General features: G+C 32.9%; 5 protein-coding genes across 5 annotated transcripts; all 5 read right to left on the reverse strand.

Moving 5' to 3' along the window:
- Positions 1-3: 3 nt before the first annotated feature.
- LOC105792570 (serine/threonine-protein kinase EDR1) lies at positions 4-6,801 on the reverse strand. Its single transcript, XM_012621200.2, has 13 exons — positions 6,236-6,801; positions 4,748-5,170; positions 4,249-4,352; positions 2,921-4,173; positions 2,575-2,615; positions 2,240-2,308; positions 1,967-2,067; positions 1,752-1,830; positions 1,571-1,669; positions 1,362-1,430; positions 1,191-1,240; positions 422-598; positions 4-330 (listed from the first exon to the last, which is right to left on the reverse strand). Exons 1-13 carry the CDS (start codon positions 6,674-6,676, stop codon positions 195-197), a joined length of 3,042 nt encoding a protein of 1,013 aa, XP_012476654.1. The 5' UTR covers positions 6,677-6,801; the 3' UTR covers positions 4-194.
- Positions 6,802-7,658: 857 nt separating this feature from the next.
- LOC105792571 (cysteine synthase) lies at positions 7,659-11,573 on the reverse strand. Its single transcript, XM_012621201.2, has 11 exons — positions 11,410-11,573; positions 10,941-10,993; positions 10,721-10,830; positions 10,534-10,591; positions 9,908-10,171; positions 9,685-9,822; positions 9,533-9,584; positions 9,144-9,223; positions 8,724-8,783; positions 8,492-8,572; positions 7,659-8,081 (listed from the first exon to the last, which is right to left on the reverse strand). Exons 2-11 carry the CDS (start codon positions 10,977-10,979, stop codon positions 7,989-7,991), a joined length of 975 nt encoding a protein of 324 aa, XP_012476655.1. The 5' UTR covers positions 10,980-10,993; positions 11,410-11,573; the 3' UTR covers positions 7,659-7,988.
- Positions 11,574-14,294: 2,721 nt separating this feature from the next.
- LOC105792581 (40S ribosomal protein S24-1) lies at positions 14,295-16,243 on the reverse strand. The gene is made up of 5 exons (XM_012621216.2): positions 16,023-16,243; positions 15,614-15,655; positions 15,263-15,433; positions 14,671-14,757; positions 14,295-14,560 (listed from the first exon to the last, which is right to left on the reverse strand). Exons 1-5 carry the CDS (start codon positions 16,092-16,094, stop codon positions 14,528-14,530), a joined length of 405 nt encoding a protein of 134 aa, XP_012476670.1. The 5' UTR covers positions 16,095-16,243; the 3' UTR covers positions 14,295-14,527.
- A 1,061-nt stretch (positions 16,244-17,304) lies between these two features.
- On the reverse strand, positions 17,305-19,346 carry LOC105792580 (uncharacterized). The gene is made up of 6 exons (XM_012621214.2): positions 18,974-19,346; positions 18,593-18,694; positions 18,238-18,302; positions 17,836-17,891; positions 17,711-17,743; positions 17,305-17,631 (listed from the first exon to the last, which is right to left on the reverse strand). The coding sequence occupies exons 1-6, from the start codon at positions 19,195-19,197 to the stop codon at positions 17,509-17,511; spliced, it is 603 nt and encodes a 200-aa protein (XP_012476668.1). The 5' UTR covers positions 19,198-19,346; the 3' UTR covers positions 17,305-17,508.
- Positions 19,347-21,183: 1,837 nt separating this feature from the next.
- On the reverse strand, positions 21,184-25,269 carry LOC105792577 (uncharacterized). Its single transcript, XM_012621212.2, has 9 exons — positions 24,912-25,269; positions 24,106-24,170; positions 23,569-23,617; positions 23,125-23,219; positions 22,879-22,964; positions 22,700-22,759; positions 22,526-22,607; positions 21,695-21,808; positions 21,184-21,544 (listed from the first exon to the last, which is right to left on the reverse strand). The coding sequence occupies exons 1-9, from the start codon at positions 25,096-25,098 to the stop codon at positions 21,380-21,382; spliced, it is 903 nt and encodes a 300-aa protein (XP_012476666.1). The 5' UTR covers positions 25,099-25,269; the 3' UTR covers positions 21,184-21,379.
- Positions 25,270-27,181: the final 1,912 nt, after the last annotated feature.

Below are 27,181 nucleotides of genomic sequence, written 5' to 3' on the forward strand. Positions count from 1 at the left end.
AAATTTTAAGAAATAATTAAATGTAATTTGATTTAGATACAATTATCGCAGAAATGTCCAACATATTCTGTATCTAACATTTACACTCGAGTTCAAGTAACATGTATATATATATGTATATTCACGAAATATAAATAGAATACCCTCGTTGGGAATACTTCTTATTCACAATTGAAGAACCGAGACATTTGATTTCAGGGTGTAGAATTTACCGGAATCTGTTGTGACATAGGCAAGTTTGATTGGCCTTGATGGGAAGGGATAACAAGCCGCTGCAACGATCTTAAAGCTACAGTTAGCTCTGCGAACGAAGGTCGCAAACTTGGATCACTAAAAACAATGGAGGATATATATTAGACTCGATTTGTGTTGTAATAGAAATGTAGTTGTTAGTTTAAAGTTCAAGTGCCGGGCTACTTACGTTTGCCAGCATTGCCAGATTATCCTTGCAACTAAAGGATCAAGTTCCTTGGGAATGTCGAGGCGACGATTCTGGAAACCAACAGCACCCACAACTTGCATTGGATTCATTCCGCTCCAAGGTAGTCTCAGAGTCGCAATCTCCCAAAGAATGACTCCAAAGCTATAAACATCACATCTATACATCCAAAAAACACAAAAGAATGCATGTTAGTTTTAACCTTGCAGAGTTTACTAATTCCACAGCTTTAAAATCCATGAGTTTCTGCGAGAAAATAGCAGTCACTTTTTAACTTTAATCACTAATATTGAGTCATAGTAAAAAAACAATTAATGCAATTATATGCTATGTTACTTGGACTCAAGTGTGAGTTTATGATACGGTAGGTAACTTGCATGCATATGTTCAAATTTTCTCTGAAATTCTCTTTCATTTAGAAGACCCTTGGAGGGTCATATCTTCATACTCATGTCGAACACAAGTGTCGGACTCATGTAATTTAGAACAAAAATGAAAATTCGGAAATTTGATTATATGTAACCAAAAGGTGACACTAACAGCTTAGCATGGTGAATTTTGAACTGCTATGAAGATATGAAACTTTAAATTTTCTGATCTTCACTATATTTTCGGAAATCCAACAGATAATTGAGGAACCAGAGGGAAATGTTCATGGATTGATCAATCCTAGAATAAAGGGATTGAGCAATCCTAGAACGAAGGAGGAAGATCAGGATTAAACAATATCGATGGAAGAGAAACAACTCACTTCTCATTGGAGGGCTCATTGCGAAGTACTTCTGGTGCCATCCATTCGGGCTAAAACATCGAAGGCAACTCTCAGTCAGAGAAATGAAGAAAGAACATAAATATAACAGAAGCTACATGTTCTACCTATTTAACTTTATAATATATTGCACAGTAGGCCAAAGATACTGACCGTTCCTGCAGTTGATTTGGATGATAGGAAGGTATTATGCTTCAAGCGTGACAATCCAAAATCACAGACCTGCATTGTTCAGTTTAGCAATCAGAGGGTGCAGAGCAAGAACTCCACAGCAGCCATACTTAATTTCCTAATTATTTTCCTTGAAAAGAATAAGAAACTTTAAGAAGCACAACAGAATTAAACATACAAACATCATTTACCTTAACAGTCCAGTTTTTATCAACTAAAAGATTAGGAGACTTCAAATCGCGGTGAACAATGGTAGGTATGCTGGCGTGTAGGCAATTCATGCCCCTAGCCTGCAAAATAAAAACAGATTTGAAATTTTATGGGGATGTGACATACTAAATAAAACAATTGCAGAAGCAATCAATTCCATACCACATCAAGAGCCATCTTAATTCTTTGCTTCTCATCAATTCGAGAATGAGGACGATGAAGAATCTTATATAAGCTTCCTCTGGAAAACCAAATAGCATTTGAAAATTTTAGATCTCAAAGTTTATTGACATGTCTGTCACATAAATGCATATGTATACTGGTAGTTGTAGACTGCCAACCTTGTATGTACTTTGCATATGCAGGCATAGACTTACCTTGGAAGAAACTCAGTAATGATAGACAGGTTTGGAGGGCGAGTAACAGCACCCATAAAAAGAACGACGTTTGGATGGCGCAGTCTACGCATTATTCGCACCTTAATTAGAGAGAAAAACAGAAACCAGGATCAGTGACTTGGACTTATTTAACTGCCATGACCTTAGGCATGATGTTTGTCTTAAAATAAACTTAAAAAAACTAAAATATCTGAAAACTTATTTAACTAACTATCCTTTTAAGAGAGAGACAAATGCTCAAAAGTTGCTTACTTCTCTTTTGAACTCAGCCAAAGCATCACCTGAAAAATCCTGGTCTAGGAACTTCTTCACAGCAACCTCCTGTAGTTCAATAACCATTAGTCATACCAGCCCCAAAATTATAAACTAATTGATCTTTTAATTTGTAGTGCATAACATCATTTAGATAAAGTATATTTATGGTTCAGTACTGAGTTCAAAACAAGGAAAATAGACCTCGTTACTATGCTTTAGGCAAATAATTGTTAGACAGCTTGAAACCTGAATCCTCTAATACTAATTGGAGACAGCACAGAGTGAAATACAAGATGAAAACTGTGTTAGACTGCAGCAGAGTATATACTAACCGTGCCATTCCAATCCGCATGGTAGACCTCTCCATAAGAACCTATTCACACGAAAACAAAATTTACAAAACCTCCCAAAAATGGTAAAAATTCTTGCAAAGCAAGCATCAGAATTACTCAATTTAAACTCTCAAGATTTTCATAGGGAATAACAATAGCTCTGTTCTTTTTGTTGAAAGCTAATAACAATAGCTATTGAATATAAAAGAAGGGGAATAAATCTTACATGGCAGACACAATATGCAAGTATGACTGAATCAACATTTAGTTTATATGCAAAAATTGACCTATGCATAATAAGAGAAATTTCCACATGTAATGGACCTCAATAAGCCACATCCATTACCTAATCCAATTCTTTCACCAATATCCAAGTCTTCCCAAGGAATTTCGCATTCACCTACATCCACATCATCAAATAGTTGTTCAACCTTGCCTTTGCCAGAATCAAGTGATGAGCTAGGACTTTCAGGATCCTTCAATTTAAGGTTATTCTCCACATATCTCTCCTGGGTGTACTTTCTATGATTATAGAAACCAATCTCATTATCTTGCTCTTTAGCTAAATCCCCTGTTTTATTCTGTAAATCATGTCCATTCCTGAAATTCTCTTCCCTAAAATTATTGTTTGCGTCCTCAACCAGTTGTGAACTATTAAACTGACTGGTAGTGGATGCCACAGATGAGCTAGTACCAGACAAAGAATTCTGGATTTTATTCTCTCTATTCAACATATCAAAGCGCCCAGGGGAGTTAAAACCGTGAGAGTAGACCTTTTCCGGTTTGGTAGAGCTAGTGGAAGCTGATGATGACTGATTAAAATCATTAGGTTTGCGACTGATTTTTGGAAAGAGGCCCTCCATATAATTGTACTCCTTTTTCTGAGGAACCTCATTATATACGGTTCGGTTCTTCCACATCAATGGTACTGTGGGTCGCGCCACAGCTACATTATTTCTCAGCCTCTGAAACTCGTCAACTTTGGTCTCTGTAGGTTTGTTTTGCTGGGAAGTTTTGCTAGTCCCTTTTCTCTGGAATGGATTAAGATCTGCAAAAGGATCTTTTGGGTCCTCTTGACTACTCTGCCCATATGGCACTACATTAATGTTCATTCTCAGGCTATCAACTACATTGGCACCACGACTCCCTTTATTGACAGAAGTTCTAATGGCAGTCGAAGGAAGATGGTCCAACTGATTAGGGGTCACTCTATTAGATAATCCAGAGGAACTAACACCAGAATCAGCACTTGGACCTGATAATGAAGGTAACACTTCTGCAGTTCCAGGGATCACTCTATTAGATGATCCGGAAGAACTAACAGTAGAATCACCAGTTGGACCTGATAATGAAGGCAACACTTCTGCAGTTCCAGTACTTGACCCCCAATTGATGGGCAGACTACCGTTGATCACAGGGTGCTGACTACTACCCTCAATGCTAGATGGCTTTGCTCTTGAATAACCATTATCAGACGACTGAAGAGTTGGGATATTGCTAATAATTGGATTGTATGGCTTAAAAGTAGCATCTTTCGCACTTAAAATATCAGCAGGTATAAGTGTACCAGGAGCTGCCATTAGATCAACCAAAAATTCCCTGGAGATTCAAAAACACAAGATTAGACCTAAATAGAAGTAAAGATTAAGTTAAGAAAGAAGCACAAGCTATAACCTTTGATCCTCAAGCTTTATTATATTTACAGCATCATCCTCAACACCAGTATAGTGGCTGCCTTTTACCAGTATACAAGGTAACCTTATGCTATCTGCCAGCACCTACATTAAAAGGACAGATAGAAAATAAATATAAACTTTGCACATAGCCCTATTACAAAATTATGAGCACCAGGAGTGGCCACTAAAAGAACAAAGATAAATCAAGGCAATTTTGTCTCCAGAACTTAATAGCTAAATATTAGAACCTGAGGCAAAGGCATAACCCTGTTTATTATCATGACCCCTTCAGAGGGTCAGTCCTGCAAAGAATGAGTTTTAATCCCAGCCCATGAAAAAATTCAAGGGTTTATCCTTAGAAATTGCATAGAGAAACAGCCATAAGTCAACAGAATAGCATATGATTATTTTGAACTCAATTTTTTTATACTAGGCATAACTGGAATAACCATATCAGAACAGGCACTGAAGTCATTCTCAAAACTTCAAAAATTAACCTTGAAGAGTAAAGCACGGTGCCGAGACAGGCCTATATTTATGGAGCCAATGGGGAACACACTTGTATGAAGAGATGTCCTGAACTCTGTGCTTCTTTCCATCCATCTAGCCAAGATTATATTAGCATCTTTAACAGGTCCACCCATATTTCCCGTTACAAGTTCAGCAAGCCGTTGAACTAACACATCAATATTGGTAGCAGGGCAATCTAAAGTAATACAATGTGCAATTTGCAACAACTCTTCTAGGGCTGGGTCAATTGTTCGATTGACAATTACAACTTCAAAGCCAGAATTCCCGAGACTTTTTTCAAGATCAACAAGAGATGGCATTTTTTCTTGAAGTTTTGAATCTGTGGAGAGCCCATATACATCATAAAAACCATCCCCCACTCTTTCCTCGTAATCAAGCACATTGTATTCCTGGTGAATAAAAGCAATCCAACCAGTCAATCCAAATTGAATAACTCAAGAAATAGCAAGACATGCAAGAACTCTATGTAATAGAGAGTTATTGCATCACTTCTTGTACACTGAAAGTAGCTAAGTCCTTTTATTTTTTATTTAATTATAAACCAACGAGAACATGACAGGAAGAAAAGACTCATTCAGTCCAAATTATCATAATATAATTCCAAACAGTAAATTGCTAAAATTCCCTAGGCAAGTGTCAATGGAATACTAGTTATAGAAGTTGTCAATGTTTCTGGATTAAACAAATTTCAGTGGTCAAAAGATTGAAAGAAATAGCAAGACAACCTGTGTAAAGACCAAAACACCAAACATCAACTAAAGCAAAACAAGCCAGACAAAAAGGTCATGACTAAGAGCACTAGAAACATATTCTCAAATACCCTTCAAATTTATTCCCTTCATCTTATAAAACGGTTCCTATTAACAGTATTACCTTCAATCTCCAAGCTAAGTAATAACTGCTGGAGCTTCATTCATAGAGGCCAGAGCTTCATTCAAACTTTTACCACAAGAATTCACCATATATAAAAATCTAAAATTCAAATTCAAACCATAGTTTGGCCTAACCAATCACGAGAGCAACTAAACATCCCAAATTCAAGCCTATTCACTTTACTAGATTCAACACATACATTTTCAACCCTCAAAATGGCAAAGCAAACGAAGACAAATAAAATACCTTACTCAAAACCAAAAATTCCTAAGAAACTATCAACACCGAAGTGGTAGATGCCATTTCCAGCTTCTCACCTGAAGCTAAGTAATGTAGCACATCACTTTTAACTCAACTAACCAAAAAAGAAGCACATACCCCTCCCCCCCAAATTGAAGCTAATTCAAAACAATTCCCTCTAGTTCAGTATTGTAACTTGCCCAAACCAAACAGTCCAAAAATGCAATCACGAGAGCCAACTAAAACACTCACAACTCAAGCTCAATCAATCCATTCAATTCACTAAATTTCCAATTTAAACTTAGAAAAATGATTAAAAACGAAAACGTAAAAATGCTTACCCAATACTTCCTGGCCAAAACCTCAGCTGCCACGTCATCCTTATCCCTCCCGAACCCTAAATCCATTCCATGATGATTCCCTAAGCTCAAAAGCGTCGCCGCTCGGATCTGATCTTTCTCCGGATCCTCGGAATTAGAAGCACTGATCGCCAATGCTAACTGTACCTGAAACTCTTCCTCTGACAACATATAGTCCAACGCTCGATTGTTCGCAGCTGATGGCGTACTCAAACCAATGCTCGACAGTAACGGCATCGGCGTCGTGTTCACCGGCGATGATGACGTAGTGGTTGTAGAAGTACTCATCAGAGCATTTTCGGACATCGAGCGTTGATGATCGGTGGCGCATGACGGCGATGGCGACGGAGACGTGTCGGCTGTCGAAGCTCGATTATGTTCGTGATTGCTTCCTATGTGTAACTTCTTAAAAATGTGCTTCATTTTTCCCCCTTTTTTTCCTTTTGTTATTTTTCACTTTCATTCAGTTTCCCACACTTTCTCGCAGTTTCTCTCAGTTTCTTTTATTTTAATTATTTTATTTTTTATTTTTTTAAAGGGTCATGTAATAAAAGGTGTTGTTAAAAGGAGGGAAAACTTAGCAAATGGTATAATAAGCCTTGGCGGGTAACTAATAACAATAAGGATTGACTTTCAGAAATATCTACGAAACTGCCATTGGCAATCATCACCACACGCGCTTTCGGTTGACGATGTCCGAATGAAGCATCCAATGCAGCTGGACACGTGGATATTAGGTACCACGTCACTTGTGGGCTCCACTGATTTTTAAGATTGTGTTTGACTAATCATTTTTCCTCTTAAAAGGAACAGTCTATATAATATATATATCTATGCATGTCCTTGTAAATCACGAATTTAACTCATCCTATTTTAATTTAGTTATTTTAGTATTTATATTTTTAAAATTTAGAATTTTAGTTTTGACCTCATTATTAATTGTTAAATTCGTTAAATCAATTTTGTTAAATAATAGCTATTAATAATATGATTTTTAAAATATTATGTAAAAATAATAAATTAATATAATATTACAAATGTTATAATATATTTATAGTATAAAATTTTAAAAATAATAAAACTTAATTTGAAATTGACCCTACGACAGACGTGAAATAAATACATAATCTCTGACTCAAAAACTCAATTCAAGATTTATTTATTTTGAAAACAAAACTTAATTTGAAATAAAAATTGTATTATTAAACTTGCTCAATTGGATGCATTTTTAAATAAATAGATAAGGTCGATTTATTCTTAACTTCAACCTTGAATATTTATACTTAAATTCAAATTTTTTATTCAAAACATTTTGCAATGCTAATTTAATTTTTTTTTTAAAGAATTACCGAATTAAAAAAAAAAAAAACTGTGCTCCCTTACTACTCAAAGAAGACAGGAGGGCTTGAACTAAACTTGCTCAAAAACACAAGCTTGAGCTTGAACTAATCTTATTTATTATTTCAAACAATCCCACATTTATCTGGAATCAAATTCAAACATTGAGCGACTGCACCTCCATAAACACGATTAATATTTATTCTAATGTAACATATTTATTAATATGTGTTAAAACTTTGAAAAGAAATACAGTGAACAGCAACAAACAGGGTTCAACACCATGTCCAAACACATTCTTTTTTTTTTTATATAACCCTAGAAGAAAACAAGAACCATCAATGGGGAAAGTTGGTAATGTTGCTTGATCAATAGGTTACCTTCTCCATGTTTCATCTCAAGGCTCAAACACCATACTCTCTGCTTCCCGTTTCACGGACTCGAACAGCACGGAAGACAAGTATCGCTCTCCAAAGCTGGGGAAGACCACCTGGATTGGATCAAATTTAAAAAAGGGGAAAATATTAACCAGTGCTTAGTAACATTGTAAAACTAACTGCAAAAGTTATCATACCATTAACTAGTTCGGACCCTTAAAAGATGCATAGAATTCCAATTAAGTATATTACATCAGAATCCGAGTAACATATGCAAGACTCAAGGCGAAAAACACCATACATGACCTAATATAATTTTGTTCAACAAGAATGCTTATAATTTAGTGCAGGCGTATAGAATCTAGAATCCATGTGTATGCCGATACTCAGTATTATCAGTGTAATTTGACAGAAATGTCTGAACTCTCAATAACCCTTTTCAATGGTGGCATTTATCTTCAAACATATTGCTTCAATCACGTGTTCAGAAAGAATGATGTAGGACTGAATAAAAAAAACTTACAACAATGAGTTTCCCGGCATTTTCTGGCCTCTTGGCTATCTCAATCGCGGCGGCGGCGGCAGCACCAGATGATATACCTACCTGTAATATATGTTCCAAACAGTTATAACTAAAGGAAACTGCAGAAAGAATCCAACAGAAGCTTGAGTGTCAATTTTCGGTTTAGTTGTGAACAAGCACCAAGGTATGGATTTCCATATTAAATTATATCAAGAAAACTGAAGAACCTTACCAACAATCCTTCTTTCAGAGCAAGTTGTTTTGCAGTTTCAATAGCTACTTCACTTGATATCTGCAGCCAAACAGGTAATCGATCATTACAAGGAACAAGAATAGCAATACATGCATGAAGAAAAAAGCTGCAATTGAAGAAAGTGTGCTCATATGTTGAATACCACCGAGTTGCCTTCCCTATAAGCATCTATAACATATATTGATCCTAGGATATGAAATAATGAAAACCAGCAATGAATTATGAGATAACAGCTGTGTGGCTTAAAAAAAAAGTAGAAAAATTTGAACATTACAGTATTAGGCACATACTCCTATTTGACACTCATGCTCAATTCTGAGTAAATATAGGATAATAGCATATATATCCAATGTTGACGAAAATATTGGTCTTAATAAATTAAATATCATCAAGACTTACTTGAACAACTTCATCGATTAAATTGACATCTAAAACCCCAGGGATGAAGCCAGCACCAATTCCTTGGATCTTATGTGGACCTTGAACATTAAAAAATGCAACCATCCATCAATAGATAAAACATTCTTATAGAATCTTATTTTAGCATGAGGAGTACCAGAAAATAATTTTCAGATGATAATGGCAAAAATATTTAATAATCTTCCTAAGATTTAAGAGACTAAAGCCATGCTGTTTGCCTGTTGTCAGGGACAATGTACAAAAGCCTTGTAGGGAAAATTTTCAAATTTGATGTGAATAAAATATTTTGATTGGAACTATAAACTAGAGGTTCGAGTGGTTTGACTTTGACCACCTGTTTGGCTATAGTTTGTAAAAGAACAACTTACCAGGTTTCCCTCCAGAAAGCACTGCACTCTCAACTGGTTCCACACCAACGAGCTGGATGGAAAAAAGCAAGGAGCAATGGAAACATAAGAAACACAAAAGCACAATGACAGACAAACGAAATTAGTAATAGTTAGGGATCAGAAAGTCTAACCTTAATGTCAGGATTCTGCTCTTTCAGATACTTCCCGGCTCCTGTTACAGTACCTCCAGTCCCGATACCAGAGACAAGGACATCTACCTTTCCTCCACTGCCTTTCCATATCTCTGGTCCGGTTGTCAGATAATGGATCTAAAACAGGAACAAAGAATCAAATCACAACACCCTCAACGGCTCGAACTACTAACATATGTGTGAAAAGAGTTCTGAATGATACCTTTGGGTTGGCAGGGTTTTCAAATTGCTGAAGAATGTAAGAATTAGGAGTCTTTGACATAATTTCCTCAGCTTTTTGAACAGCCCCCTTCATGCCCCGGGCTGGATCCGTAAGAACCAGCTCAGCTCCAAAAGCTCGGAGGACCATTCTTCTTTCTAAACTCATTGAAGAAGGCATCGTAATTATGAGTCTGTAACCCTTAGCAGCTGCCATGAATGCCAACCCTATTCCGGTATTACCACTAGTTGGCTCGATCAGCACACTCTTCATCATATAGGAAAAACAGAAACTTTGTCAAGTTAAAACTTCTCTCCTTGAGTTTATTCTTTCAACATTAAAGCAACAAGATCGTGACATGAGCTCAAGGAAAGCTATACTTTTGCATATAAAAATGAAAGGAATTTGAATATCGAATTTAAAAGGAACAAACACTTGAAAGCCGACAAGCTTCTACATAAAGCTTTCTCTATGTAAGTTCAAATGGTTAACTAGAGACGCTTTTCAAGTTGACAACAACACACAATTTCAGCCTATGGCATAGCTAGAATAGTATAACTACAATCCACTTAAAACCCTAAACCAAGCATAAACTTGAATTCTAAGAGAGAAATATAGCAAGTACCAACCTCGCCTGGTACAATGAGACCCTTCTCCTCTGCATCTGCAATCATACTGTATCCAATCCTGCATGCAAATAAGGTTTTCAAAACAAAGATTATAGAACTTCAGTCCTACCATAAGTTAATGCGGTGTAATAGAGTTGATTACAATAAAATATTCCGATACAACCGGCAAAAGACGTTTCATAAATACCTGTCCTTGACACTGGAGCAGGGTTCCATTGCCTCCAACTTGGCAGCAATTTTAGCCACACATCCATCTACAACATTGTTGAGATATACCAGTGGCGTGTTACCGATCAACTGTTCATATCCAAAACAAACAATATTAACAAGGTTGGCAATACTTTTATTGAATTAAAACACATAAAAAGACGCTTTAATATTGTCAATGGAGATGAACAACTGCTTACTTCGGTGACATCCTTGGCAATTAAACTCTTTTCCCCCATTTCTTCTTAAGTTACTGCACAAACATTCCAAAGATTAAATCATTTAGCAAAACAAGCCAAACAAATTGAATATGATTAAGTAGTCATGATTGAAACAAAACAAAAAGGAACGGGAAGACATTTTGAGCGCTTGAAGAACAATAACAGTAATTTAAAATAACAATTAGCTTATCTATAAAAAAAAAAAAAGATTCATTACGAAAGAGAAATTAGTTCCCTAAGAGTTGAGACATTAAAGTGACTAGAAATGACTATGAACTTGATCAATCCAAAAGCAAAATCGGATCCCATGAAAGTTAAAGTAATGAAGAGGAGGAAAAGAATCAAAAAAATAAAGAAGAACATAAACAACCTACGAAAATAACCCATAAATCCAATCTTAAAAACACAAACAAAAACTATAATTTGACAGATATTTAAAGTACCCAACCTCCAAAGGTTGCAGAATTCACAAGAAAGATGGTGTTTTTCAATACAATCTGTGAAGCAAAAATGATAGATAAGCCAAAGACCAAAGAGTTCAAAGGCTTAAGTAACCTCGAGAAAGCTGATAGACAGGAAAGCTACTTTATAGTTGTTTGTATATTATCAAATTTTCCTCTCTTTTTTATTTCCAATTTTTTTTCTTTTGTACTTAAAGAAAAAGCCAATTTGGCCAACAAGGCAACTAACGGGGTAAAATAAAATAAAGTAACCTACAACAAAAGTCCCTAAATTATTAGTATATTTACGTTTTGATCATTTAGTTTTAAAAAGTTACAAAATGGTCATTGAACTATTTGAAAGTTTTTATTTAAATCACTGAACTATTTGGAAATTTTCATTTAAATTAATGAGCTATTAATTTTTTTTCTTAAAGTCCAGCTAGCGAGCTCCAAGCGACGATTTGACGATTGGTATGATGGATCCATCGACGAGTAGAAGAACATGTCTTAGATCCAAGTTGATCTAATGGTCAATGTTGGAGATCAAAGAAAAAAGTTGTTTGGATTTTGCTTCGCAATTTCTTGACGTTCAATGATGTTTCATAAAAAAAATGAACTATAAAAGAGAAGGAGAAAAAGAAATTTTGATTAGTGCACGTTGTGGGAACATAAAAGGCCGTATAACAACGATTTGAAACTCTCAATGACTTAAATTAAAACTTTTGAATAGTTCAATGATCATTTTATTATTTTTGAACTTGAATGACAAAAACGTAAATTTATTAATAGTTTAATGACTTGGGTAGAATTTAACTACCATGTAATTTAAAAATATATACATAAAAAAGACGAAATTCATTCAACTTGGCCCCTCTTAAAAAAATTATTTTCTCATTCTAATTGCCGAACAAAATTAAAAATGATAATAACAAAAACAAAAGGGAACTATCAAAATAATCACCTTTGTTTATCTCTAATTACATTTTAGTCACTTATATTTGAAATGTTATGTTTTAGCCACTTACGTTAATGTGTTATAACATTTTAGTCACCGAGCCGTTAATTGTCGTTGACGTTGAAATGGTAAGCTGACATGGCACGTTAAATCATCATTTCAAACAAAAATTTTAGATTAAATTATACAATTAGTCCCCATATTTTTCGTTTTGAGCAATTTAATTTTTTTCTTTTATGTTCTTTTAACTTTTTTTTCTTTATTTTCCGTCCTATTTTGTTTATCCCTTTGTTTTCCTCCTTCTCCATCTCTTTTAACTAGTTTTTCTATGTTTTCTATTTGTTAAAACTAGTCCCTATATTCTTAATTTTTTGAACAATTTATTTTTTATTTTCCTTTTCTTATTCCTCTTTAGTTTTAACAAATGGAAAACATAGGAAAATTGTATTAAAAGAGATGGAGAAGGGAGGAAAAGCAGAGGGAGAAGCGAAGAGAATGGAAAATATAGAAAAAACATTTTTAAGAACATAAAAGAAAATTTTTAAATTTCTCAAAACGAAAAAATATGGGGACCAATTGTATAATTTAATCTAAAATTTTTAATTTGGCTCAAATTCTTATTTATTATCATTTTACCCTCCACCTCTCTAATTTAGTCAAATTAGTGTTTTTAGACGGAAAAAAATTGACTCAACTGTTAAAATTTTAAGGGCACTGACCATAACACCTCTTATCCAAGTAAACTCAAGCAACGAGTGTTACATTTAACACTAAACATTCACTTACTTGCGAATTCAAATACTTTAAAATTGGACTTTTACGAATAATTTCATGTCCTTATTATGCTTTTAAGAACATAATTTGACTAATAATAAAGATTAATTGCATATAAAATTTGCTTGGGTCTCATATAAAATTTAAATTTATTATATGTTTTGAAATATTTATGAGTTCTTTTATATTTTTAAATTTTTTTAAAAATTAGGATCAAATTTTGAGGTTATTTTAAAAAAATGAGTAAATTAATATAATATGTCGTCCATTAAATTAATGGAAATGGACCCAAAAAAAAACAATGTTGATTTGTTAGGCGATTAATTTAAAAAATTTCATAGTTGATGACAAAAAAATCTATAATAAATAGCAATTTAATAAAATTCATAGTGAAGTGACAAAAATAAAATAACCCATAGTTGGGTGATGTGAGGGAAAGGAGAGAGAGAGTTGATGTAAACTGGCACTTGGTGACATGGAAAAGTCCAAAGGAATATAATCAGAGGTTGAGAAAGAAAAAAGGATTGATTAGGTTTGGAATTGTTGATATTTGGCCATAAATTGATTTTTGCAAAGTTAAACAATGGCTGGACATCTCTATTAAAGCAATATGAACTTAAATCAGGTTAAATTTAATTTTATATTTTTAATACCATCTCATTAGGTGTATACCAAAGTTTCTAATTTTAAGAATATTTGTTAAAATATCTAAAAGCTATTGAGTCAAGTGAACCGCCTGCCAATTAACTCATACTCTGCATATACTCCTAACATATAGTTATTTTATTTGATTAAACAATTATTCCAAAATTATCTTTATAGGGGCAAATTTGTACAAAATTTGGTATAATAAATTGAATACTACTTGGATTTAAAAATCTAATAAATTTATTTAATTAGTTTTGATTTAAGTAGGATGAATCAAAGTCATTAATGTTATAAAAAATATCAAATTACCTAATTAATATAAGACATCATTGAGATTACCTCTATATTTTTTAATTTTAAACCGCATTGAAAATGTAAAATTACCGGTTTAAAATAATATTTAAAATCAATCATGAAAATCTCTACATTCCTTGAACCAAAAGTAACCTAAAAGTCTAGTATTTATATAGAAAAATAATTAAATGTCTTTTTCTAATATTTTAGAAGGAAAAATGGCAAAATAAAGGAAGGGAACTTCAATGGAAATAACAAAGTATTACACTCACTAAATATATCAAAATCTGCTGCATAAATAATATTAAACATCAGATGACACCAAAATCCAGTTTTTTTTTTTTTTTTTCAAAAACAAAACAGATTGAAGAACACCTGGACACTCGTGTTGGAAAACATTGTCTCTAAGTTACAGCATCAGCTTCACCTCTTCTTTTTCAAATCCTTTTATCTCACTTCTTCTTTGCTGCTTCACTGGCCTTGGTCTGTTCAACAAAGCAAAAACATTCATATAATCAGCCTCAACAACCATCTATCATAGATTGATAGCAGTTTGAGTAGAGTTATATTGTGAAAATCATCGAGTGATATTTACCTTTTTTACTCCTCGGATCTTCTTAGCCCGGTTCTTCCTTTCCTTCATTTGCTTTCTCGATTTCTCTACCTTGGAATCGAGTCCGTTCTGAAACAGCCATGCAAAAAATAATCAGCATCTAGAATCATATCTAGTCATTCAAAGAAACGGTGAAAGAAATGCAACTCATGACTAATGATGGAAAGATGAGGGATATGCAATCGCAAGCCAGAAGATTTAGAACCCATTTCGATATCAAATAACTTAAATTCATGGAAACTTAAAAACTATGGATCAATGCATTACATATTTACACTCTATCTCAATTTTTCTTCAAAACAAGGCATTTATCAAGCACAAAATAGATGAAAACTCTAGTTCCACATCCAACTCGTCATTTTTTACTACAAAAGCTGATTTCAGATTCTATAACATCACCATTACGAGTTGTTTTCAGTAAACAGATCGAATGCAGTGTTTAGAGTATGAAAAGAGAATTCCACAAATAAACTACATCGAGAAATAAACATCAACATACTAGACATAAAGCAAAAGCAGTTTAAAATACTAACAACTTCCAGAGGAAAAGTACAGAAAAGACATCAGAAATTACCCTGATTAGCCTATACTTGGGCTCGTACTTCTTTGCATTCTCAACAGAATCATATATCAAACCAAATCCGGTAGATTTACCACCTCCAAAATGGGTTCTGAACTTGAACACAAAAATTGAATTGGGGTCCTTAACCTCGTACATTCTAGCAAGCTTCTCCTTTAGTTCAGCCTAAAAACCCAAACCAACATCTCAAAAACAGGATAACACAACCATGAAACCAATCCAAATTTTCGAACATTTATGATTGGTGTAGTTCCGAATCTTCATTTTATTTGAAGTTGACATGTCCGACACATATTCGGGTATATGATAAGACTATAATATTATTAGGAAATGTCAAAGATTTACCTTGGAAACATTGGGCCTCCCAGGATGCAAAACATCAATGATCTAAACAAAAAAGAAGAAGCAAATAACAAGCTTTAGCTACCAAGTCAACAATGAACTCAAACAGATACAAGCTATTATTTCATTTCTCAGTTTCCCCACCCCCAAGAAAACAAATTAAGCAAAGTCCTAAATTAAGCATCTTATTATCAAAGTAATAAAATCAGCATTACATTTGTTCATTTAAGTTCTTATATTCCTTTAATGAGATCTACAACTGATATTAAACCCTTCTCAAAGAATGTAATAGAAAAAATAATGGAAGTCAAGAGACAAACCCCAAGACTAAAATTTAACAATGACCCATGTTTGATCATCAAGAAAGTGGATGGAAAATGAGAGAGAAAAAGAAAAGGAAAAGCTTACTCACAAATTGTTTCCTGGAAAGTAGCCTGTTGGTCATGAACTTCCTGGTCCTAATAGTCACTGCCTTGTCCGCCATGGTTAAGCAAGAATCTTTCTCTTCTTTTTTTTCCCTTTTCTTTCGGAGCAGTTATACAGTGAAAGCTTTCCCCAGCAGCACCAACTCTCAAAGAAAAGGATTGTATATGGCAAAAAAAACTATCTTATATGATTAGGGTTTCAGTTGATTCTCGAAAAAGAAGAGTTAGGGTTTCAGTGGAGAGGGTTTTAGCCTTGAATTGGGCTGTAAATTTGGGGATTTTGGTTTTCCAGGCCTGCTATGTAAAGCCCAGTATTTTTTAATGCTGGTTTAGAGGCATAATAATAAAATAATTTATTTTTAAAGAATATAAAACTAGGGAGATTTGACAAATATATAAAATTGACTTTACGTGGATGACCCATCTGTAATTTCATCATCATCACCGTATATTTTCATTATTAGAATAAATAAATAAATAAAGTATTCAATTATTATTTTAAAAATCAATAGTGGAAAATTGTTTGTATTGCCCTTTAATTTTATAAAAGACTTATTTTAGCAATCATTTGATTTTTCGTTTTTTAGTCCTTAAACTTGTATTGTTTATCAAATCATTTTAAAATAGATGAAAAATTAACATCGGTTACTTTTGTGATGTGGCATCCACATGTATGCCATGTTAGCAATTAATTAATTTTAAAAATTAAAAATAATAAATAAATATTTTTTAATTTTTATACTTTTTGAATGTTTTATATTTTAAAAATAATTAATTGCTAATATGGTATTACATGGCAATTTATTTTGTGCCAAAAATTAAATGAAAGACTAAAATGAATTTTTGTAAAGTTGAAAGGTCAAATAAATCATTATGCCTTATTATTATTATTATTATTATTATTATTATTATTATTATTATTATTATTATTATTATCCAAAGAGGACAATAGAGAAACATTATTATGCCATTAGAGCAGCCAGGAAAATTCTTATGAAATGTCAAACTGAAATTTTCATCTTCGAATATATATCAATCAACATACACAATACCAGAGTTTCTTATATTTATAATGACAATATTTGTTGATTTAATTCTTCAGAAAAAAAGAAGAAGAAGTAACTTTCAACATTTTCTCAGGAAAATCCTCTACAATTTATGCCTAGAGTGCTCACTAGGAGGCTCAGGAAGTAGCATTCAAGAACAGCTCAACATTTCAGTAGATTATAAAAGTATTGTGATAACTGCGCTTGAGTATTGTCCAACAAATTATTTATCAATGATAGAAGAATATGAACTTTCTACTTACGACTATTATGAATTGAATTATAATCAAATTGTTTTGGGTCGTTTACCAATGTTAATAATTGTCGATTATATAATTCTACCGTACTCTAAAAATCTGTATGTAGCTATGTATTCAACCTATAATTTGAGCCTTCCTGTGTTGGAACAGCTCGGATAAGTATTAGATTATATGACTGCACAGATAAGAATTAAGATAAATGTAAGTGCAGCTAATCCGAGTATTGCACCGAAGAACCAGCAAATCTTCTGGAGAAAACTCAGTGGAGTAGAAGTACTGCCTTGTTTCGTCTGCAACGCAAAAAGAGATCAATAAAGCCATTTGGAGCTTAATTTGTGAACAAATCTGTTTGAAATAAGCATCGAATACCTGCACTTGGCTCGTCATTGATACATCGTTAGCCTGCAGGAACATAGCAACAAACAAGGCCTTTTCAGAATACAGAAGCTCAGGGAACAATGATTTTATATCTCATGGAAATACTATGAACATACAATAAGTGGTCGGAAAAGCTCTCGATCCTCTTCGGACGAGAATGATTTTGTTCGATCTGCAATCACAATATGATTAACTCAAACAAAGTTGGTGAGCGTTTGTTTGAAGGCATTGAAAAGAGACCTTCCTAAGCATCAGTTTCCATGATACGTGTATGGTAATGGCATGCAATGTAACGATAGGAGAGAACTAGTTAATCCCGAAGAGCAGATCGGTCCATCCATTCATGCAGATTACGACGTAACTCAGAGAAATCGAAATCATAATCGGAAATCATATGCATACTAAGAGTTTGATGATAGGATCTTCTAAATCACTATATTAGCTCATTTTGTTCTATTAGAAGTTGCAAATCCTATCCTTTACCCACTCCGAGCATTCGGAATCTAGATCCGTTCTACCTTGTATGTAGTCGGTGATGATTTTGTTCATGTCGTTGTGATTTCCATGAGTCGAGTTTCCAGGCCTGCAAAGAAGAAGAAAATTGCAAAGCTAAATAAGTTCAAACCCTGCAATTTCCATAACAATCTCTATATGCTCTCCCGTTATCATCATATTGACATTGCTCCTTCTCGACCGGGAAGGTCAGGGGTTCGGGACATGGTAACAGCCAGCCTCTCTGCAAAATGCAGGGGAAAGGCTGCATTTGACGAACATCCGGCCATGTGCACCGGGAGAACACCCTATTTATCGACTATAGACTTTCCGAAGTCAATAGCCCGAAATGAAAGAACCACGACATGAGAACCACAATACCTGCTCGAAGTTGGTAATGCATACAGCCTAAGAGCCAAAGCTTTGGTTCTTAGCTGCATATCCGATAGCATCTTCCATCTATAGTCGATATCTTCATTCGTTCTGCAAATGTACTGCAGCAACAGGTTACTTATGTAGCAGAATAAGAACAAATCTAACACAGTTCATCTTTTCAATTGAGAGTCTGATACGTATACATAAATACATACATTATATATATACAACATTCAAGCAATCCATTTATAGATTTCGATAAGGGGAGAAACATTCTTCGATGCTTAAGTAAATATATTTCGAGTTAGGTTACCATAAAAACAGTGTAAGAGCAGGAAATTAAACAAGCAATCTAAGATGTAACTGAGAGAGAAATATCAAACATACAAAATGGGTTTTGAAGGAGGGTTTCTAAGAAGTGATTCAAGTCGATCAATTTTTATCCCAACATCTAAAAGCTTGGAACGAGCGGCAATGTCTATAACGCAATTTCCATGGTGTTGTAGTGATGGGTTCTTGTTGTTTACTCTATTTTCTATGTCTTCCACCAACTTCAATGCTTCTTCAGCTTCCCTTATCCATGCATCCGCCATTAAAGCTTGCTTGTACATCTTCAAAAAATTAATTGTTGTGATTCAAAGGGAAAAACAACAGCAATGTCTGGTCTAATGACTCAAAAATATGAACAACTCAACCAATGGTATTGTGCCAGATCAGAGGAAACTCATATGGAAACTTTGTTGAATTAATTATTTTTCCATTTAAGTTACTTTTTGGGTATTAAAATGATTGGAGTTTCACCTATTGTGGTTAGCCAGCTAAGATCATCTGCAACAGGCAAGGTTTTTTGTCCATGAAAATCATTTGGTCTGCAATTTTTCTCTCTCTTTTTTTTTTCTTTTTCATGTGAGGACAATTATTACTATCAGTTCCATGAAAAGGACATGATTTGACAGATTGTCCATGTTTGATCCAAGACAAAGGTTTGTGAAAACTGAAACGGAATAATTTTTTTTAGTAATTAAATCCTGTCATTTGTGTATTTTAGTAATATTATCTTTAACATGTCAATAATTTATTTAATTATTTATATTTATATTTTTTGTGTTTTCATATTTATTGTTGTATCTAAATTATTTTTCATTTGTATTATGCAATGTATTATCCTATCTAAATAAAAATACAGGGAAAAAAATCAAGGAATTCAAACTTTTTTCTTTTAATTATTTGATACTATAATCTAGATTCCACAATGGTTGTTTGATGATACCAAAAAATGAATGAACCATGATTTGGTATTGGAACAAAACAATGGTTTCTTTTCTTCCAAGTAAAGTTTTCTCAACTCTTTCTCAAACCCTAGCCTAGCCAATTCAAGTTCTTTCAAACCTCCATTTCTTTTTCCCCATCTTCAAGCTCTTCACAGCTTTGTTTTATGGAATCTTTTCTCCAAACTCGGCTTTTCTTACCGGATTCCGAGCTCCACATGATTTTGTTGATGGCTTCTTAAATGAAACAAAGTTTGCTTGGAATTTTTATCAATGGAGTTTTCAACGGAACTATTACAATTTTCCACTTGTCTCAATTGATGGATAAGTAAGGATAAGTGATTAAATCGAAACTTGTTTAGGCTCCTATAACCTCAATTTCTCCCTCTGCCATTGTCACATTGGCTGGCCTCTCCAACTTCATACCAACATCCTCTTAATGCAGTCCTACTCATGATATCCTAGATTAAAAACCGAATTGCGCAACATGATACTATTCTTGAATCAAAGTTTAAAGAGAACCAATATGTACCTCCATAAACTTGCCAAGATCGAACTTGGGAGCCTTTCAGGATCTTGACTTTACGAATGAAAACATTTAGTAAGGGATAAATACTTGATGTAGCCTTCTCAATCTCTCTACCAATGACCTCAGGGATGAACCTTGCGAACAAGTTCTTTCAGATCATATGAAGAGGCCTGGTTAATCATATTTTTTCTCATTTTCCGACGAATCTGACAAAAGAACAGTTAGTATGAAACATTGAATATAAGTCAAAATATGTCTTAAGAAATCGAGTCAGGAACAAAATTTTTGAACCAGACAAATCTGGCTGGATAGAGCATAACAGGTTCGCTTAACCTCGTTCGACAGTCTTAACATTGACATAGGATTCCATCAAAATATGCCTTAAGAAACGCATTTTCACCGGCACGGCTCATATTTTAGCTTCAAAATACTTGGTTTAAACATATTCTCTCAAATTCACATATGCAATGTGCTCTACAAACTAATTAATTTATCAAAACAAAAAGGATCACAAGGATTAAAGCTATAAGCCTGTAACCATCAATCCATGCTAAGAATCCCCTTAGCATTGTAGTTTCAATTCCTAAACAATAATTGCTTCAATCAGATCGTTTTAAATACCATTTAAGAACATTCGAACTGTGAAATAAAATTACATTTGAGCCATAGAAAGGAGCATTAAAAGCATAAAAAAGAAAAGGGTTTTGCCAATGTTCCTTTCATTGAACAATGAAGGTGCCTAAAAAAAAAAGATATCCAATATATTCGAATCCATAATATTTGATTAAGTAAAGACGATATGACCTCTAAAAAAGCTCGAATCAACACTATCCATTACCACCTTGATCAAAAACACAGAAATGACAACAATGTAACTTAAAATTTAGCAAAGATTGAAACATTTTTAAGATATTAAAACATTCCTGAAAATTATCTTTGGACCCCTTATGGGGCAATAATCAAAAAACTTTGATTCAATGTCGTTAGGGTTTAACACTAAATTTTCAAACTTCTTAAAGCAGAAGTAAGCAAGCCTAGTTTATCATCAGCTTTCTGCCTGTATTCTTTCTCCAAGGCTTTTGCTGCCAAAGACTGCAGCTCTGGACTCTCCTTGTCTTCCTTGTTCTTTCCTTTTGAAACCTGTCCGATGGCTGACGTGCACTGAACAAGAGGATTCAAACTTTGGGTCAGAAAGATAAAATACGAGGACATTGAAAAGAGTGAGTGTGAAGCCCTTCTTTTTCCAGTAAGATTTTAGTTAGTATAAAGATGAAAGCCAGTGCATGAGTTCTCAAAAGAGAAGGAGCTTACCAAGCAAACTCCAAGAAGTGCTCTGGTATTCTTGCCTCCAGTCAAGTCAATAGTTGATGCATAGTATTTCTTCGAGGTCTGAAGGTTTTCCAGTCCGCCGAGTGTGTAAAGTACCTGTTGATGAAAAAGCATAGTGCGTAATCAATGAAAACAAGAATTCAGAGGAGAATCAGAAGAGTTCGAGCTCGAACTCTTTTGCTGAACCAATGCAAGGTGAAAAGCATTATCCTGTGAAATTGTAGAGACTCGAAACTCGTGCTTGTGAATTACCTTTTGTGGGACAAGACAGTAAGGTTTTCGAGTAAAAACAAAAAGCATCTCCACACAATGGTATCAATGCCAGTTTGGGTGCAGGGCTCCACAGAGGGAGACAGATCCAACGTCTACCTGGGAGTTTCCTTCTCGGTTGGGAATCATTGGTCATTTGCATTTTTGCATAACCACAATCGCTAAGGAATTGGTTCTTTGTTTTATGATCATCCTAGCAGAATCATAATTACTACCGAACCATTTCTTTATTCATTGAGCTCATTAAGAGCCAAGAATATACTAAAAGAAGAGCATTACAAAGGGAATGTTATTCTCTAGGAAAATTGGAATGTGAGAAACTGCTAATGAAATTGCATACCAGTTTCTAACTATGATAGTTTGAGTCTTCATTTTCCTTGAAGTATCCTTATCCAACATATACTGGACATGGGTACGGAGGTACGTTCCTCTTAAAAAAACTGGGCATACACGTGCCAGATACATACTCATATTTCGACAATCACCCCCCCCCCCCAAGTCCGAGTAAAAGAAGTTTTTAACTACAATAAAGAAGAAACTTACATCAGCATAGGCCAGATGATACAAGGGAGCTGTTGGTTGAGATAAAATAAGCTCCTCATAGCAGAAAGCGGCTTGTTTGTACCTGATTTATCAACCAAAATAAAAAAGAAGAAGCTTAAATCACTGCTATTTATGATTGGCAACATAATTAAGCTGTAATAGATTAAAACTCACATTTGTAGGGAGACATATATCTCTGCAAGTTCTCTCCAAGCATCATGATCTGCCATAAATCTATCAAAAGAAAAACGGGGAAATTGAGTGACATTTGCTCTGTTCTATAGTATCGAATTAGGAAAATGTGTGACAACAGAAAGGGGGAAAGAGAGACAGAGTTTTCTGAGATATCTCACATTTCAAGATATTTATTAAGCGACTCAATAGCCCCTGAAATATTTCCTTGAGCCTTTGCCATGGCTACTTTCCTCTTATGTATTACCTGCCCAAGATAGGGTTTATTGTCATTGGTTTCTTTTTTTTGTTTTTATAAAAGCAATAACCCATTATATTTCCTTTTTATCCATTACAACTGATTCTTTTTCAAGAAAGGCAGAGAGAAGGAGGGGAAGTGAGGGTCGGAAAGTGGTCACAGAATTTACTTGATCAAGTGGATTGTCCTCTAAAAGACTTGAGTAAGCTTTTTCAGCCTCAGCCCACGATCCCTTTGCTTCAAGCAACATGCCCTCCAGCCTGCCTGTAGACCATGACAAAACAAAACCACTAGGTCATCAAATGTTCTGGGACAATGAATACCTTCGCCAGCATCCTACAGAATCCAAACTTATACAAGAACTGTTTATGTTTATCCATCCTTATTCAAGCTGTAATACAGTAACATAAAAGCCCAATAAGGTTTGGAGTAGAATATTGACAGATGTTTGGAAGAAACTTAATTCAAGTGTGTTAATGATCAAAAGGTAAGCCATGAATTTATGATTCACAAATCACTGAAACCACAGCATAAATTAGTGTCAACATATATATACCCTTTTCGTAACACAAACGGAAAACGTAGAACATGTTTAACAGTCATATATACTTACCAACCCTTTTGCTCTCAGGAAATTTTTTCAGTAAAGCCTTTATACAATCCTGCAACATTAAATTGTACCAATTTAAGACAGGTAACTTCACAAATCTACTACCAAAGCATCTACGCTAAACAGCACTGTGATTCAAGAAACAACGTAATATGCAGATAAGCATACAAACTGTTTCAGTGGAGCCCAAACCAACAACATTCAATAAGAGTTACACCATTTTGCATATAAAACAGGCAAAAGTCATATCTTCCTAACTAATGGCTTCATAAGTGGTGAGAAAACTGTAAGAACAAGCAAGACCTTGAAGAATTCTTTCCATCAAAAAAGAAAAATACTCTTAACATGTTCGAAAGAGAAATCATATAAACAATGAGAGTGGTCAATCCAGTGGCATGATCAATATTTAAATAGGAAACAGTAGAATTAGTTTTACACATATACGCAAGTCCAAAATGCGAAAATCAACTTAACATAATATGAAAACGGAAAAGCTTAAAAGCAATCCAAAAGTGAAAAACTCATAGACAAGATTTGTACCTTTGCAACGTTGAGACATTGGCAATCCATAGCAGCAATAGCTACCTGCTCATACAAAGTCCATTCTGTATCAAGATATAAGTACTTGTTAGCAATTATTACTGTTTACCGCTATAAATTAACTGAAGTAAATGGTAATATAAGATGAAAACTCGTAAATCACATTCCTATAGATAAAAGAACGCTGATTCACAGATGCTTATTGCCCTTCGAGGTGTATAAAACTCAATACAAAGAGAAGCACTGGATGATGTCATGGCACATGAGAAAATGTACAAATCTAAGATGAGTTCTTGTATCTAAATGCAGGTATAAAATTAACCAAAAGTCTCAGAGGTATAAAGCATTACAAATTGTGCTTCATCAAGCTTACCTAACTATTTTTGTTTCTCAAAACCTCAGCTGAGAAATCAATAAAATGAAAACTCAACCCGACTTTCTTACAAAGCTAATTCTTATTTTAATGCCTACCAATTCAAATCAAACTTATTTCACTTTCAATTTTACACACAAATACAAAATATCTAAGTTATATAACACCCAAATTAAATCAAAATTTCAATCTTTTTCTTAAAAAAATCATTACGCTTCAAGTTTTAAATTCAAGCAAATCAACAACAGGGGCAACAATTCATAAAGCTTTGAATTCAAGCAAAACGAATAGAAAGAACTAAAAGACTAAACTCTAAAACCCCAAAAAACCCCAATCACAAAAACTCAAAATTCAAGCGAAACACTTTAAAATCATTGAATTCAAGCAAAACCCAAATCCACAAATCACCAACGAAGCTAAAAGGAAGACTAACCTTCAGGGCCAAGAGCAGATCTTTTCTTGGGATCATTTAAGATGGATAAACCATATTTCAAGACTTTCTCTGAACGCCTAACTTTGAGCTTTCTCACAAGGCAAAGGTACTCCCAAGCACCTCCTCCTCCATTATCTACCTGGTTTTCAAGCCTATTCAATTGGGTCTCCTCTGTTTTGCTCACCATCTCTCAATGTAAACTTTTTTTCCCTTTTTTTTGGGGGTATTTTTTAGATTTTTCTTTTATCAAATTTGCTCTGCCTTTGGTTTTTCTCTAATCTATCGCCACTGGCCTGTAGATTGGATCTCTAACCATAGGGTCGGGTTTTAATTAAGAAAATATTTGGTAGAACGCTATTGGAATTTTTAAAGAGTTAGGGGTTAGTAAATATCCCATAAAAATATTTTAAAATATATATGTCAAAATTTTAAAATTATTTATAAAAAATTAGTAAAATAGTTAATTTTGTTTATGCGTTATAAGATTTTTGTTACTGAGCCATTGATTATTGTAAACGGGGTAACGTTAAGCTGAAATAAAAATTAAAATAAAAATTTTAAGTTAATTTATACAGTCGGCCCCTATACTTTTCGTTTTAACCAATTTAAATTTTTTTCTTTTATGTTCTTTTAACTTTCTTTTTTTGTTCTATGCTTTTTGCTTCTCCTCTCATTTCATCTCTTTTCCATTTCTTTTAACCTAGTTTTTCTATATTTATCATTTGTTAAAAAACCACTTTAAAAGAAATAGAGAGGAGGAAAATAAAAGGAAAAGCAAAAGAGAATGAAAAAAGTTAAAAGAACATAAAAGAAAAAAATTAAAATAATCAAAATGAAAAAATATAATAACTAATTTTAGAATTTAATCTAAAATCCTTTTAAATTTAACGTGTCACGTCAGTTTACCATTACACCGTTATTTGTAATTAACGACTCAGTGACAAAAACATAACATTTTAGACAATTAAAATATAACCTCAGTCAAATAAAAATAACTATTTTAATAGTTTATCTATAAAAAGAATACATTAGTATACACGTTTGGTTCGCTGTATTGGATTAGAGGTGTATTGGATTAGAGGTGTAATGGAATAGAGGTGTAATGGAATAGAGGTGTAATAGCAAATCAATTGTTTGGTTGAATGTAATGGAATAGAGGCGTAATAGCAATCCTGTGTTTGGTTGAATGTAATAGAGGTGTAATAGCATAATGGAAAAAACTAAAATGACTAGAATACCCTTAGCAGAAATTTGTTTAGGTAAATGATTATTGTTATTGTTATTAAATTTTAATAAGATTATTAATATCAATAATAAATAATTTAATCATATTTTAACATAATTATTATTAAATATATTTTAATTAAAATATATAATTTAATAAAATTCTTAATAATTAGCGAAATTTGTTTTGGTAAATTATTTTATTTAAATTTTAATAAGATTATTAATATCAATAGTAAATAATTTAATCATATTTAAACATAATTATTATTAAATATATTATAATTAAAATATATAATTTAATAAAATTCTTAATAATTAATATTCTTATATGAATTTACTCAAACCATAATATATGATCTTGTAAAATATAAATTAACATAATTATTATTAAATATATTATAATTAAAATATATAATTTAATAAAATTCTTAATAATTAATATTCTTATATGAATTTACTCAAACCATAATATATGATACTGTAAAATATAAATTAACATAATTATTATTAAATATATTATAATTAAAATATATAATTTAATAAAATTCTTAATAATTAATATTCTTATATGAATTTACTCAAACCATAATATATGATACTGTAAAATATAAATTAACATAATTATTATTAAATATATTATAATTAAAATATATAATTTAATAAAATTCTTAATAATTAATATTCTTATATGAATTTACTCAAACCATAATATATGATCTTGTAAAATATAAATTAACATAATTATTATTAAATACATTATAATTAAAATATATAATTTAATAAAATTCTTAATAATTAATATTCTTATATGAATTTACTCAAGCCATAATATATGATACTCTAAAATATAAATTAACATAATTATTATTAAATATATTATAATTAAAATATATGATTTAATAAAATTTAAAATAATTATAACTAATAAATTATATTTTATGAATTTGTATAATTTAAAATAATAATTATTACATATAATTTAATAATAATATATAATTTCATAAAATTCTTGATAATAAATTTTCTTATATGAATTTATACAA

The sequence above is a fragment of the Gossypium raimondii genome, chromosome 8 (assembly GCF_025698545.1).
Source record: "Gossypium raimondii isolate GPD5lz chromosome 8, ASM2569854v1, whole genome shotgun sequence".
NCBI lineage: Eukaryota > Viridiplantae > Streptophyta > Magnoliopsida > Malvales > Malvaceae > Gossypium > Gossypium raimondii.